At 39.4% G+C, this 15,066-nt stretch overlaps 1 protein-coding gene and 1 pseudogene across 1 annotated transcript in view; one reads left to right on the forward strand and one right to left on the reverse strand.

The window, feature by feature from the left end:
- The window catches only part of frmd3 (FERM domain containing 3), a 221,537-nt gene that overhangs the window by 51,104 nt on the left and 155,367 nt on the right, over positions 1-15,066 (reverse strand). The window contains exon 10 of the mRNA XM_060845125.1: positions 1,018-1,106. Coding sequence (XP_060701108.1) covers positions 1,018-1,106 — 89 coding nt within the window. The remainder of the gene's footprint in view (positions 1-1,017; positions 1,107-15,066) is intronic.
- Positions 1,120-3,291, forward strand: LOC132829693 (large ribosomal subunit protein eL30-like; annotated as a pseudogene).

Genomic DNA, 15,066 nt, shown 5'->3' on the forward strand with positions numbered 1-15,066 from the left:
TTCAACTTGTATCTGCTGGAGTTTAGAAAAACAAGGAGTAACTTGATTGAAATGTAAAAAATCCTGAGGAGTTGTGACAGCATAGATTGGAAAAAGATGTTTATTCTTGTGGAAGAGTATAGAACCAGAGATCACTGTTTTTTAAAAAAAGGATTGCCTATCTATGACAGAAATGATAACATTTTCCTCACCAAGCGTCTTGAGTCTATGCAACTCTCTTGCTATCGAAATGCAGTGGAAGCAGAGTCTGAGAGTATTTTAAAGACAGAGATGAGTAGATTCTTGATGAACAAGAAGTGAAGGTTTATCAAGGGTAGGCAGGATCATGGAGTAATCAGATCAGCCAAGGTCTTATTGAAAGGTGGAGCAGGCTTGAAAAGCCAGTTGATCTACATCTGTTCCTAATTCATTTATTTTTATGATTGTGTTATTTCTATGACCAATTCTTTTAGCTATTTTGAGTTAACATCAAATGAAAGCATTCAACATAACTGTACTTCATCAAATCCCTCCCTTCCTCAATGTATTATATTGAAAGAAATATCAAAACTGGCAAATGCATTGTATATTTAAATATTCATCACACTATTAGAAAATCAAACTGTTAAAATTTAACATTGAAAAATAATTTTAAACATAGGCACTTAAATTATGTACATTATTTTAAATTGTAAGTAATTGTGATAAATTGAGAGGGAGGAAATGTTTGGGAAAATATGTAAATAAATTGAGAAAAAAATAAATCGATCACATTAATCCATATAAAAGTAATATACTGCAGATGCTCGAAACCTGAAATAAAGACAAATAATACACCAAATTTTCAGTAGGTCTAGCAGCAACATGAAATTAGAAACACAGTTAATGTTTCAGGTCGACAACCCTCTGAAGAAAGATCACAAACATGAAATATTAACTCTTTACTCTCTTAGACCTGCTGAGTATTTCCAACATTTTCAGTTTTTATATCACTTTCATCACTTTTCCACAAAAACGTCTCAGTATTCATAAACTCACTTGTAAAAAGCTTGGTTCTCCACACCACATTTCCAAAGATGCTTGCAAGCAGCTGGGGTTGATGTATGATAAGTCAGTACTGTTTTCTTCTAAGAATGTGAAATGACAACCATTATTAAACTGGTGTCTAAAAATACATATAATAAAAATAGTAAGGCAAATAAAATTGTAATATGGGTTTACCTACAGCACATGAACTGCAGCATTTCAAGAAAGCATCTCACCACTATGTTCTGAAGAGCACCTGGGGATTGGCAGTAAATGCTGGCCAACTAGTGATGCCCACGCTCCATAAGGAAAAATGAGCAAAATTACTAACTATTACCATGGTCATCTTTCAAAGTATTGATGCTTCATTCAAGTTCTTGTTTGCTATTTGATCATGTGGGACTGAAGGTATGTACTCAACCAAATATTTACACCTGTACTCTCCATCAGGGTCACATCTATAGTGATTAGAATTGACATAATTTGCTTAATTTTTCTCCTGCTAACAGACTCTGAAGCCAGTTGTCATGGAGAGCTGTACAAACCTTGACCTAATCTATTAACCTCTTGGCCTATACAATGCATTACTAGGTGACTGGATGCCACTCAACGATACGTTGGGAAAGACAGAACACAGGTACATATCACTGCAACAATGCAAATCTGGTGAAGATTAATAAAAGCAAATCAGTAAGTTAAGGGCAAAATATCACACTCATGAAGAGAAGGAACATTAAATCAGAGAAGGCTTCATTCAGAAACTATTGATAGAGGAATAGGAGCAATAAATATATATGGAATAGCAGAGGAAGAGAAAAAGAACAATTAAAAAGAAACAAGAAGCTGGCTAAGATAATCTTTAAAGGATTTGTCTATTTACAATTATTAGGTTATGTTTATCATCTTCCCATATCCGGGGTTGTTTAAGTACAATGCAATAATCAACAATATATTTATTAGCAAAATAATATAAACCTGCATTTTTAACATTCCCTTGAAGTTTTAAACTTTGCATATAAGTTCTCTGAAGAACTGTCAGCTATCAATGGCCTGGACCTCCTCTGGATGAGGCAGTAAATCAAAGTTCTATGATCCTCCTGTGGTATAAGTAAAAAAATTCCCAAAACACTGTCCCAAAGCAAAAAATTATTGCAGTGCCCAGGCCCTCAGCCAAACATCACTAATAAACAGATTAACTGGTCATGTACATTAATGTTGCTTGTGAAAACATTTTGATATGTATACTGGTTGCTCTGCTTGCCTACAACAGTGACTACTCTTCAAAAAGTACTTAATTGGCTGTAGTTGATCACTTGAGATGTCATGGGGATCTGAGAAATTCTACCAAAATGCACATTCTTTCATTTTTTGTTTCCTACATAGTAGGTAAGTTTTTTTTGTTCATTCATGGGGTGAGAGTATCATTATTTCCCAAACCTAACTGCTCTGGAGCAAGAATTGTATCTGGCCTATGTTGAGTCTCAGGCAACATTGTCTTTTACATATTCTTCCATAAATCCATAATTGCTATTGGCAATTACAAAAACTATCTAAGATGCTTCACAGGAGCATAATTTGAGTTGGAAAGACATTGATCATAAACGTAGGTTTTACAGACGACTTTAAAGGAGGACAGAGAAATAAAACAGTAAGGAAGCTTAAGAATGGCTTGAAAGAGTTAGGACCTAGACAACTGAAGGCGCAACCATCAAAACTGAGAGAAGAAAGTGGAGAATGATCAAGACTTCACAGAATCATAGAATGTTTATGGCTCAGAAAAGGGCCAATTGGCTCATGATGTCATCACTTTAAGTCTAGGCCTTAAGTGAATAGGCCCTTCCCATCCATCCTATCCATTTCCTCACAATTTTGCATATCTCAATCAAATCTCCCCTCTCCTCCTCCTCACACACTGCCCCTTGGGCTTAGCAAAAAACAGGAAAGTGGGCAGCCAGGCAGACAAAGATATTGTCAGCCAAGTAGACAAAAAAAGTCTTGGAGTCCATCAACTCCAGCTGATTATGAAACATCACAAATATGTGCTAAGCTACAAAGAGATTTTGAAGATGACTCATCAAACCAAAGCCAAGCTGAATATTCTTGTCGATAACTGTTCAGTCTTGAGGAAGTTGAAGATTCAGTATTATGCTGTTAGCCAAGACTGGCATGTACCATTACAGTAGCAACAACATTTAACCAGGTATAGCTTGTGGTAAATACTACAGAGTGTGCACACTGACTGTCATTCATCCTGGTGATCCTAATATCATCAGGAACATGCCATAACAAATCAGTGAGAAATAAACTTGGCTCAACTCTGAAATGTTGTACACATAAAGTTATTCTGTTTAAACAAAATGCAAAAATTCCATATTTCTTAACTAACTTATCAACCTATCTTACAATCATTAGGGGCCTGTGGATATTCACTCCAATGTCTCTCACTTCAACACTCCCCATTAATTATAGATTCCTTTGTCTTGTTCAGCTTGACCTCAAACATTTCTGGATTAAGTTCTATTTGTGCTTTTCTACCCACCTGACCAGTCCATTGATATCTTTCCACTGTCTAAGACTATCCTCTTCACTAACAACCATGTAGCTATTTTTTTCTCATCTGCACATTTCTTGATCATGCTGTGTACATTTATGTCTAAATTATTAACATACAGCACAAGAAACATTTACTAGTACTGCGCCCTGCAGGACACTACTGGAAACAGCCTTCCAGTTGAAAAGACATTTACCAATAATCACCCCTTGTTTCCTGTCACTGAGCCTACTTTACACCTAGCCTGCTTGTTACATTCTCATGGAACCCACTTGGGTTTAAATTTTTTAACAAATCTGTCATGTGATACCTTGTCAAAGGCCTTGCGAAGTAAACATTGATGGCCTCAACTGCACTCCTCTCATCAGTACTCCTTCTTCAAAGAATTCAATCAAATTAGATAGATACAATTTTCCCTGAATCCATACTAACATTCCTTAACTAATCCATGTCCTTCTAAATGATTGGTTATTCTGCCTGACTGGTCTGTGATTATTTGGTCTATCCCTCGCTCCCTTTTTAAACAAGCATAAAACACCAGCAGTGTTCCAAACCTCCAATCTATATCCAGTGAGGATTGGAAAGAGATGTTCAGGCCTTCTGCCTTTCTTCTCTAACTTCTTTTAACATTTCATCTGGACCTATGATTTATCCACTTTCAAGGATGCTAATTCCATTAATAATTCCTCTCTCCTAACATTTATCATACCCAATACTTTAACCCCTCTTCAAATACAATATCTGCACTCCTCTTCTTTTTATTAATAAACACAAGGCATTCTTTAAGAACCATAGGAGCATCTTACACTCCACACATTGGGTATCTTTTCAGTCTTTTATGGGCCCTATTCTTTCCATAATTATCATCTTATGCTTAATGTATTGATAAGACATTTTGAGTTCACCTTGATTTTACTAGTCAATATTATTTAATACGCTCTCTTTCCTTTCCTAATTTCCTGTAAGATCTTTGACATCCAGTGAACTCTAGATTTGGCTGTCCCACCCTTTTTCTTTGTGGGAACATGTTTACTTTGAACCCCTTGAATCTCTACTTTGAATGCCTCCCATGATCTGACACCGATTTACTTTTAAGTAGATGTTTCTAGTCAATGTTTGCTCAATCAGCCTAATAAAATTTGCCTTGCTCCAATTGAGAATCCAACCTCTTCTTTTATGTATCTTTTTCCATAATTATATTAAAACTAACTGAATTATGATCACTACCATCAAAATACTTTGCCAGTGCCCCTCCTTCCACCTTCCCAGCTTCATTTCCTTACTATAAGTCCAAAACTGCCCTTCTCCTGTTGGACTTAATATATGTTAAAAGTAGTTTATACAAAAAGGTCCTTCTGGATGTACCTCAAGAATACAGCTTCCTCCATTCCTTTCATGCCAAAACTATACCAGTTAATATCAGGATATTTAAAATTCTGTTATTTTTTGCCATTTTGTTGAACCTATCAGAGATATGCCTATATCTTTGCTCTCAGGCTAATTTGGGCTGGATAATATAACCTCAGCAATAGGACTGTCCTTTTTCAGTTCCTTAGATCAATCCATATGGCTTCATTTGATGTTCCTTCTGACACAACCTCTCTTCTCACAATTGTAATTGTTTATTGATCCAAAATTGCCAGCCCCCTTCTTTTGTAAACATCTCCCCATCTCTATCTTAAAAGTCTGTAAGCAGTAACACTATTCACTACCATTATCCACTAATTGCCTTCCTTCTATTTTTATTTCTGATTTTGTCCCAATTGAATCTATCCTCAGGTCTCTACCTCCCTATCAACTTCGTCAAAACCCTCCCCAACAGCACCAAAACAGCTCACAATGAACTCTAGGTCCCACCTCTGTTTAGGTGTAACCCATATTGTCTGTACAGGTACCATCTGCCTCAAAGCTGGTCCCAATGTCCCAAGAATCCAAAGTCATACCTGTTGCTCCAAATTTCCACCCACCCATTCAATCGCCTTATTTCCCTTTTTACTGTACACACTTGTTCTTGGCACTTGTGCATGGGAGTGAATCAGAGGCTGCTATTTTTAAGACCCTGATTGATAATTTTCTCCTTAGTTCCCTAAATTCTGACCTCAGGACCATATCTTCTTTCTCCCTATATTGGTTCTGCTGTGGAGTATTGGCTGTTCATATTTGCCACCCCCACCCCACTCAGGATGCTCTCCTGAGATTAAATATCACCCTCCTCAGTATTCAGAAGTGGATGGAGCTAGATCCATTCAGGGTATTCCTGCATTATCTGCCTGGTCCTTTGTGACTGTTTAGTAGTCACCCATTCCCTCTCTCAACATACTTTTAAGCTGTTAGTGACCATAAAATCATAGAGACATATAGCACGGAAACAGACCCTTCGGTCCAAATCGTTCATGCCGACCAGATATCCTAAATTAATCTAGTCCCATTTTTTACCACTTGGCACATAACCCTCTCAACCCTTCTATTCATACACCAATTCAGATGCCTTTTAAATATTGAAATTGTGCAACCCTCCACCACTTCTTCTGGCATCTCATTCCATACACATCTATAAATATGCTATCCAAATAACTCTCTGGATGAATTTGACCCCAGAGTTGGAGAAATACATTTTTTAAAAAGTTTACCAGACTGTTTAATGAACATCCAGTGCTGGATAAGCAGAAATAGTTTGTAATTAAATATTGGTAAAAAGGAAGCCATTGTTTTCAGTTGTCCCATTCTTTTCACTGGCAAACCTAAGATAAACCTGTTCTGTTCACAACATTGGTGTCATGTTTGATCCTGAGTTGAGCTTCCACGTCATCTTTGTACTGTTTCCAAGTACACCTGTTTTCACCTCTGTAATGTTGCTTGATTTCCTTCTTGTTTCAGCTTATCTGAAACCTTCATCCATGCCTTCATAACCTCTTGATGTCTATTCCAACGCTGTCCTAGTTGGTCTGCCCAATTCTTTCTTCTCTAAACTTGAGGTCATCCAAAACATGTTATCTGAGTCTTATCACATAGTAAATCCTGTTCTATCAGCTCTGTGTTTGTTGACTTGCATTGACTCCAAAACAACATCTTGACTTTCAAATTCTCTTTCTTGTTTCATGTCACTCCACTTCCTTATCTCTGTAATCTCCACAAGGCCAACAACATCCGCAATATCTGTGATTCTCTAATTCAGGACTCTTGTGCACTCCGAATCACTAGTGTTCCATTATCTGTGGCCTTGCATTCAATTGCTTGGTTTCAAGATCTTGACGTCCCAGTCTATATTTCTCTGCCTCTGTACCTAAGTTTCCTCCTTTAAGACACTTTTAAGACACTTATGGGCAGCACGGTGGCACAGCGGTTAGCAATGCTGCCTCACAGCGCCAGAGACCCGGGTTCAATTCCCGCGTCAGGCGACTGACTGACTGTGTGAAGTTTGCACATTCTCCCCATGTCTGCGTGGGTTTCCTCCGGGTGCTCTGGTTTCCTCCCACAGTCCAAAAAAGTGCAGGTTAGGTGAATTGACCATGCCAAATTGCCCTAGTGTTAGGGACAGGGGTAAAAGTAGGGGAATGGGTCTGGGTGGGTTGCCCTTCGGCGGATCAGTGTGGACTTGTTAGGCCGAAGGGCCTGTTTCCACACTGTATGTAATCTAATCTAAAATCTACCGCTTTGACCAGCTGGTCATCCAACCCAACATTACCTCATTTAGCTTGGAGACATACTTTATTTTAATACTCCAGTGAAGCATTTTGAATGATTCATTGTGTTAAATATCAATATATTGCTATTGTACAGCTGGAAGACATGAGAGACAGAGGGAGGATGGGTTCAGTTGGTCACAATATCCTCAAGTATCCTGCTAGGGCTTGGGCCAAAGACTGGCAAATGGGAGTAGATTAGGTTAGGAAATCTGGTCAGCATGGAAAAGTTGGACCAAAGGGTCCATTTCTGTGCTGTACATCTCTATAACTTTATGACTTGCTGTGAAAATTCACATATATAATGTCTTGTTGGGTGACCAATTCCCATGGGAATGCAGTGGGTTAGAAATAAGTATCCACTTAGGGACTGTGATGAACTGGAATACAGAACTGTTTGGACATTTCAGATTAAAAAAGATGTTTACCATGTCGTTTCTGGGAGTTATATTCTGCAATAAGTACTGAAGGGTTAGTGATTATAGTCTGCTACAGTTCGTTCATTGTTTACAACAAATCAAGTGATTTTGGAGAAGCAAAACTTTTCAGAACAGATAAGAGAGGAGATTCGACAAACTGTTTTAAGGGGTCCTGACTTGGAAGTCCTGACTTATCTTGTCTTCCCCTATCCCAGGCCGAGAGACCAAGTGGCTTCTTATGGCCCAAAGTGGTGATTTAGGCCTGGTGCCTGGCTAGGCAGTCTCCCAATGTGGCAGCTCTTGTTCAGGAAGGACGGCCTCAACCTCTGAGTGGCATTTTTGTCCCAGTGTGGAAGTCCTGTCCCATCATGGTCTTCTTCAGTGGCTTCTGGGTATTCGAGCAGCCTGGCATGAAGGACTAGTTCTGGTGCAGAGGTCTCATCTTAGTGTAGAAGTCTCATCCTTGCTTCAGAGGCAGCTTCTGGATCTCCAATAGCCCATTGGGGAGGTCTAGTCCTGGCATGGAGGGCTCGTCTCGGTGTGGCAAGACGGTTTCGGCCTAGCGTGGTAGTCTCAGCCTGGTGAAGCATGGCTGTTTTGGTCTGGTTTTCCAATGTACCCCAAACCCAGGATTTTTTAACTGAACTGTAATGGATTTTTACATGTGTTTCTTCTAATTCATAACTTCTATCATTAATTTGGGTGCCATAGTTTGGTAACTTATAAAACTTTCCACTTTGTATTGTAAAAATACACATTACAATAAATTGCTGTTCTACTCTATTTTGTTCTAAACCAGAAACCACTGTCAAAATCCCTCGACTAAAATATTAAAAGAATCTGATAAACTTAAATATCAGGATTTCTAGTTGACTTTCATCTGATTTGATGATCACACTGATTGTACAACTGTCAGTATTGTGATTTCAATGACAGGAAGCTGACTGACTTATGAAAAGTCTTTTTTTCTTTGACTTTGAATCCTTGGCCCCACTGGGGTATTTTCCCATTTGCCCTTTCTCGCTATAGAGCTGTTCTGTCTTGTCTGTCACGTGATTGTGCATGTTTAAGGGGGCAAAGTTCAACTCCTAGCAGCTCCTTTATTGATACAGAGTTTTGCCTTGTAAGAATATATTTGTTTATAATAAACACATTATTTTTGAGCTTAGTGAAGTAAATCTAGTGAATACAAAGTCTCTGTTGTCATGGTGAAAAGGCAGAAAAGCAGAGTTGAGGATTATCCGATCCACCATGAACTCATTAAATGGCAGAACAGATTCAATGAGCTAAGTGACCTACTTCTACTCTAATGTCTTATCGCCTAAACAATTGTAAAAGGTCACAAGTATGGAGAAAAATAAAATAAAGCAGAATTACTCAGATTGAAATGGAATTTTACAAAGTTAATGTTGCTACATTTACGGAAAGTAGGAGAATGTACAATTAGGAGGAAAGCAAATTAAAAGATTTGAGGTAAAGTTGTCAAACATAATTAATGTTGATTGTTTAAAAAGCTGTGGGTTTTCAACTCTGCATAGTAGGATGCTCAAGAAAAAAAACATAACTACCAGCATTTGCTACCTATGCCTCCACCACCAATGAAACAGGATGTAGATTTTCAACTGAAAGAACTGTGGATGCTATAAATCAGAAACAAAAACGCAAGTTTCGGGAAAATCTCAGCAGATCTAGCAGCATCTATGAAGAGAAATCAGAGTTAACTTTCGGGTCCAGTGACCCTTCCTCAGAAGATTTTCACCTTGGCGGTCCTGAAGCCAGGAATTGGGGAGTTGGGCAATTAACCAATATCATGATACTACCTTGAGTAGTTGTTTCTGACCACCTCTTGAGTAGCTGCTCCTATAAAAAACCTGGAGTCAAGGCTCTCACTTCCCTAAGCTTTAGGGGAAGTAAATGAGGGTAGATACTGGGTTGGGCACAGAGGGTCTATTCTGTCCCGTGACTGATAAAAGACTCACAAGCAGTGCCATCTTAGTGCTGAAAAAATTGTAAGATGTTCTGTGAGAAGACAGCTCACCGAGAGACAACTGTGAGCCCCATTGCAGATGAGCTCATTCAGTAATCTACTGCTGCCCTTTAAAAGTTGGTATAGTATGAAAAAACTTTAAGTGAACTCCCAACCCAGTGCTTGACTAATCTGTTATCTTTGAAGCTGAAACACAGACTTCTTGAGAGCAGTCTTTAGCTGCTCTCTCCAACTGACTTCCTCCTCTCAAATAGACACAGCTGTGCTAGGGGCACAGCAGAGATTCCTGATGAAGGGCTCCTGCCTGAAATGTCGATTTTCCTGCTCCTCAAATTCTGCTTGACCTGTTGTGCTTTTCCAGCACTACTCTAATCTTCACTCTAATCTCCAGCATCTGCAGTCCTCACTTTCGACTAGTGGGTACAGCAGCTCAGCTCAGGTTTTATACAGTTCTTTACAATCCTACAATTCTTTACAACTACCTGCTCTCTGGCACCTCAGTAGAGGAGGTGAGAGACTGAGCAATTCCCTGATTAATCCAAGTTTGACCTGATACCAAGGCATGTGTACCCCTCAAGGAACTCTGTCCCTTGTTGTGGTTCTGTTCGCCGAGCTGGAAGTTTTTGCTGCAAACGTTTCGTTCCCTGGCTAGGGAACATCATCAGTGCTATTGGAGTCTCCTGTGAAGCGCTGCTTTGATGTTTCTTCCGGTATTTATACCGGAAGAAACATCAAAGCAGCGCTTCACAGGAGGCTCCAATAGCACTGATGATGTTCCCTAGCCAGGGAACGAAACGTTTGCAGCAAAAACTTCCAGCTCGGCGAACAGAACCACAACAACGGACACCCGAGCTACAAATCTTCAATCAGACTTTGAACTCTGTCCCCTTAAAATGCTGCTGCTCAGTCACAATGCATCCCACCCGGATACCCATACAGTAACAGTAAGGTTACCAAACCTCTACAAGGCAAAAATACTGACATTCTGAACACAAAAGACTATCAGTTACTATCATGTCAAGTTAATAATGCGACATACATACGACTAAATGGAATTCATCAGCCCCAATCCCAGGATGGCTGAAAATGGAAGCAGCCATGAAAACATACCAGTCCTTCAGTTCATCAATAGAGAACTCAAGATTTTAGTGCATAGGTGAAGACAGGTGGGTCATACTTATCCTCCAGGCCATAGGTTGCCCCTATCATAGCAAAGAAGGTATGAATGGGGATTGTGAAGGTGGTCAGCTGGTCACTGATGTACATGGATGCAGTGCCAGAAACATTTCCATGATTTGCTGTATACTGGTAAGACAAGCAAGATTTTCACCAAGAGCTCCCTGTGGATCATAGACATACAAAGTATTTGGGGTCACAAAGGGCATGATGTTTCTCACCGTTGGAGAAATATGTGCCCAAGTGATTGAGATAGCATCAACCAAACAGGGAAATCAAATTCAATCCCAGCGGAAAATCCCTGTGCTGTGTAACACAGAGTTGCTTCATTACCCTTTCCCTCATTCTCACAGGATGCACAATAGAGGAAGAGGAAGTGGGACTGCATTGCTGAGGGCCAGATAAGCTATGGAGGAGAATGCAAAAGATGATCACAAGTATTCCATCTATTAAGCATCTGGTTGACAGCTAATGCCTCATTCACGTATAAAGGTTATGGAATCATACAATCCTTAGTGTGGAAACTGGCCATTTGACAAATCAGGTCCACATTCTCTGAAGGGCATCCTACCCAGATCCCCTACTCTATAATCCTATATTTCCCATGGATAATCCACCTAGCCTGCGCATCCATGGACACTATGGGCAATTTAGCATGGCCAATCCACCTAACCTGCACATGTTTGGATTGTGGGAGGAAATCAGAGCACCGAGAGGAAACCCACACAGAGACAGGGAGAACATGCAAGCTCCACACGGCCAGTCGCCAGAGGCTGGAATCAGACTGGGTCCCTGGTGCTGTGAGGCAGCAGTGCTAACCACTGAACCACCATGCCATCCCACAGCAGGAGATGGCATCCTTGGGAATAGTCTGATGCAAATCTTGTGGAATGGCAGTGTTGAATGACGGAGGGTGCTGGTGGCATTTGCCACTACAGTTTAACCTAGCTGAACTATTGACGGAATGTTCAGTGTTGTCATTAGGATCTTCAAGCCTTACAGTTATATGCTTCTTTTTTTTCTGCCTCAGGTCCCAACACTGTCATCCTAACCCTAGGAGGCACATTGCTACATTCTCAGACTCCAGGAAAAAGCATTGTCCAAGGAAGCAGCTATTACACCAGATAACTCACCAGGCATTAGAGTAGGTACGTTCACTTCACTGGCTCTATGTATGGTACAGAGTCAGGAGCTGTATAAGAAGATCTAATTGTTGTAGCTAAAGGAACAAAATAGTCTTGCATTTCAACAGAAGATCATGATTACTCAGAATTACTAAAAGTCCTTGATGCCAAAATCAGTTTCCAGTGATTCACCATCAGACAATGGTAAAAACATGAATGCCCATTAAATCTCAGGAATTTTGAAACATCTGGCAATCAAACTGTGTAATGTAAAGATTCAAAAATAACTCAAATTAAAACAACAGAAGAGAAAACACATAATGAATGGTGGTACAAGCCTGTGTGGCCGATAAAACAAATTGAAGTTTATGATTATTTTCAAATGCAAAATCATGCTGAATGTACATACATACAAGCATACAAATTAGGAACAGGAGTAGATCATTCAGCCCCTCAAGCCATCTCCACCATTTGATTGAATCATTGCTGATATTTTTTGTAGCCTTGCCTCTACATTCCTATCCATCCTCTCTCTATCCTTTCACTCTCTTGTCAGTAACAAATGTAACTCAATCAATTGAAATTCAGTGATCCTGCCTCGTCCCCTTTCCAGAGTCAAAACAATTCCACACAGTAACAATCCTAAGCGAACATATTTCTCCTCATCTTTGTTCTAAATGGGAGACCCCTTATTTTTAAAACTGTGCTCCCCTATCTGTAGGGGAAAGATCCTTTCAGTATACATCCTATTGAATTCCCTTTTTATACTGGACTACTTTTCATGCCTTCAGTAAGTGTGTTTCTACACTGACAAATTGACTTGTATATATTTGTATAGGATTTGCTTGATTCCTTTAGCAATTTTCACTCCCACCAGAAGTGTGGTCTCCTCTACACTGGGGAAACAAAATGCAGGTTAGGTAACCACTTCGCAGAACACCTACGCTCTGTCATAAAAATGACCCCAACTTTCCAGTTGCCTGCCACTTCAATATACCACTGTGTTCCCATACCAACATTTCTGTTGCAGGCCTGCTGGGGTGTTCAGAGAGTCTCAGTGCAAGCTCAGTGAGCAACATCTCATCTTTTACTTGGGGACCTGACAGCCTCTAAGACTCAGCATGGAGTTCCATATCTTTAGAAACTGATAGAGTAGCACAGTGGGAAGCACAACTGCCTCACAGTGCCAGGGAGCTGGGTTAAGTTCCAGCCTTGGGCAACAGTCAGTGTGGAGTTTGCATATTTGCCTGTGTCTGAGTGGGTTTCCTCTCTGTCCAAAGATGTGCAGGTTATGTGGATTGCCCACAGTATCCAGGGTATGTCGGTTAGGTGGAATAGTCACAGGGAATGCAGTGTTACAGGGATGGGGTGGGTCTGTGGACTTGATGGACTGAATGGCTTACTTCCACACTGTAGGGATTCTATGATTCATTTAGATTCCATCCTTCCATGTTCTTTTACCTATCCTACACCCAGTCCTGTCATGACATGGGTTGCTTTTAGCATATTTACCCATTCTCACATATGACCTGGGCCTATTATCACAGTAAATGGGTTGCATTGTACACAGCTAACCTATTTTCTCACTCTTAGCTCTCATTATCTCTTATTCTGCTTTTCTTTGGTCCTGGCCTGATATCCATTATCTCTTTGTTTATCTTCTACTTTCATTGATCACTCTCTCTCTCTTTGGGCTCTATACGCTCACCTCTCCCCTTTCATATCCTCCTCTACTTCGGCTTCAGCATAAATATCAAGTTTTCCTAGATATTAACAGTTCTGATGAAGTGTCACCAGAGTCAAAATGTTAACACTGCTTTCTTCCCATAGATGCTGCCAGTCCTGCTGAATTTCTCCAGCAATGTCTGTTTTTGTTTCAGATCGCCAGCATCTGCAGTTATTTATTTTATTTAAGCCAATAACAACAACTTGCATGCATTCTATTAAGAAATCAGCATGATTTAAGGATTCTGTATGCAATACATATGCATAGACCAATGGAAATAAGGGGTGAGAACGTGTATAGATTTGGAATATGATAATGTATGCAATTTTTTGAATAAAAGGAGAGACATTTGGATTAAAATGCTATCACGTATAAATTTCCGTCTTAGACTGCCACAGTCGTATGGCTTCTATCTCTACATCTCCAATAATTTACTTATACATCACAATCTTTAGTATGGAAATAGGAAAACTATCTGCTACAATTCCACAGTAATTTTTTTGGTTTATGCAATAACTGAAGATTTGAAAAAATAGGAAATATAATTTCTTACTCAAACAAGATAATCCTGAGAAGACTGCAAAGGAAGTTCTAATGTCACTCACCATACATATCAGGTCATGACTCTATTCCTTCCTCATACCAGTTAAAATGTTGATGACAAAAACGGAGGTGGGAATTCCAAATGCAGGGACAGCCTCTTATTGATTTTCAGACTAAGCATTTCTGGTGCTCATTTTTAAAGGGAATTAAATTCTAGTTTTATTTTGTTAATTCATTATTAGCACCTCTGCATCAATATTATTCTAAAACTCGTAGACAGGAATTGCAACAAAGCAGTCCCAGGCATTTATCCCTCCCTTTTTGGTCTCAACTCACTCATCTTGACAGGATGCAAAGATGGAGTAACAGGTGTAAACTTGTTAAATACTCGTTGAATAGAACAGTACATTCATCATTTTAAAAGATTCTACTACAACTGCAGGAAACAACTATACATCTTCTAAAATGCTGTACGTTACAAATTATTTTTAAATAGTGTTGTTCCATAAGCTACAAAATAATGTATTAAATAAATGTGAACTCTAGTCATCAAAGCACAAAATGACTGCAATATGAATCATTGCATTGACAGATTGTGGATTATGGGCTAATGGCTAAGACTACACAGAGTTCATTATTTATAGCAACTGTCAGTGCTGATTGTCACTCATAAAACTAGTTCAGTTATCAAATGAAATCCATAATTAAATTGATAGATGAGACACTCTGCATAATCAGAACATGTAGTAATGCAGTAGTAATACTGCATAAGCAGACAGCAAAAGTCACAAGTGAAATCAGTTTGGGTAGAAAATTATGGATACAGATTAAGGACACTGAATTTATTACTAG

The sequence above is a fragment of the Hemiscyllium ocellatum genome, chromosome 2 (genome assembly GCF_020745735.1).
Source record: "Hemiscyllium ocellatum isolate sHemOce1 chromosome 2, sHemOce1.pat.X.cur, whole genome shotgun sequence".
NCBI lineage: Eukaryota > Metazoa > Chordata > Chondrichthyes > Orectolobiformes > Hemiscylliidae > Hemiscyllium > Hemiscyllium ocellatum.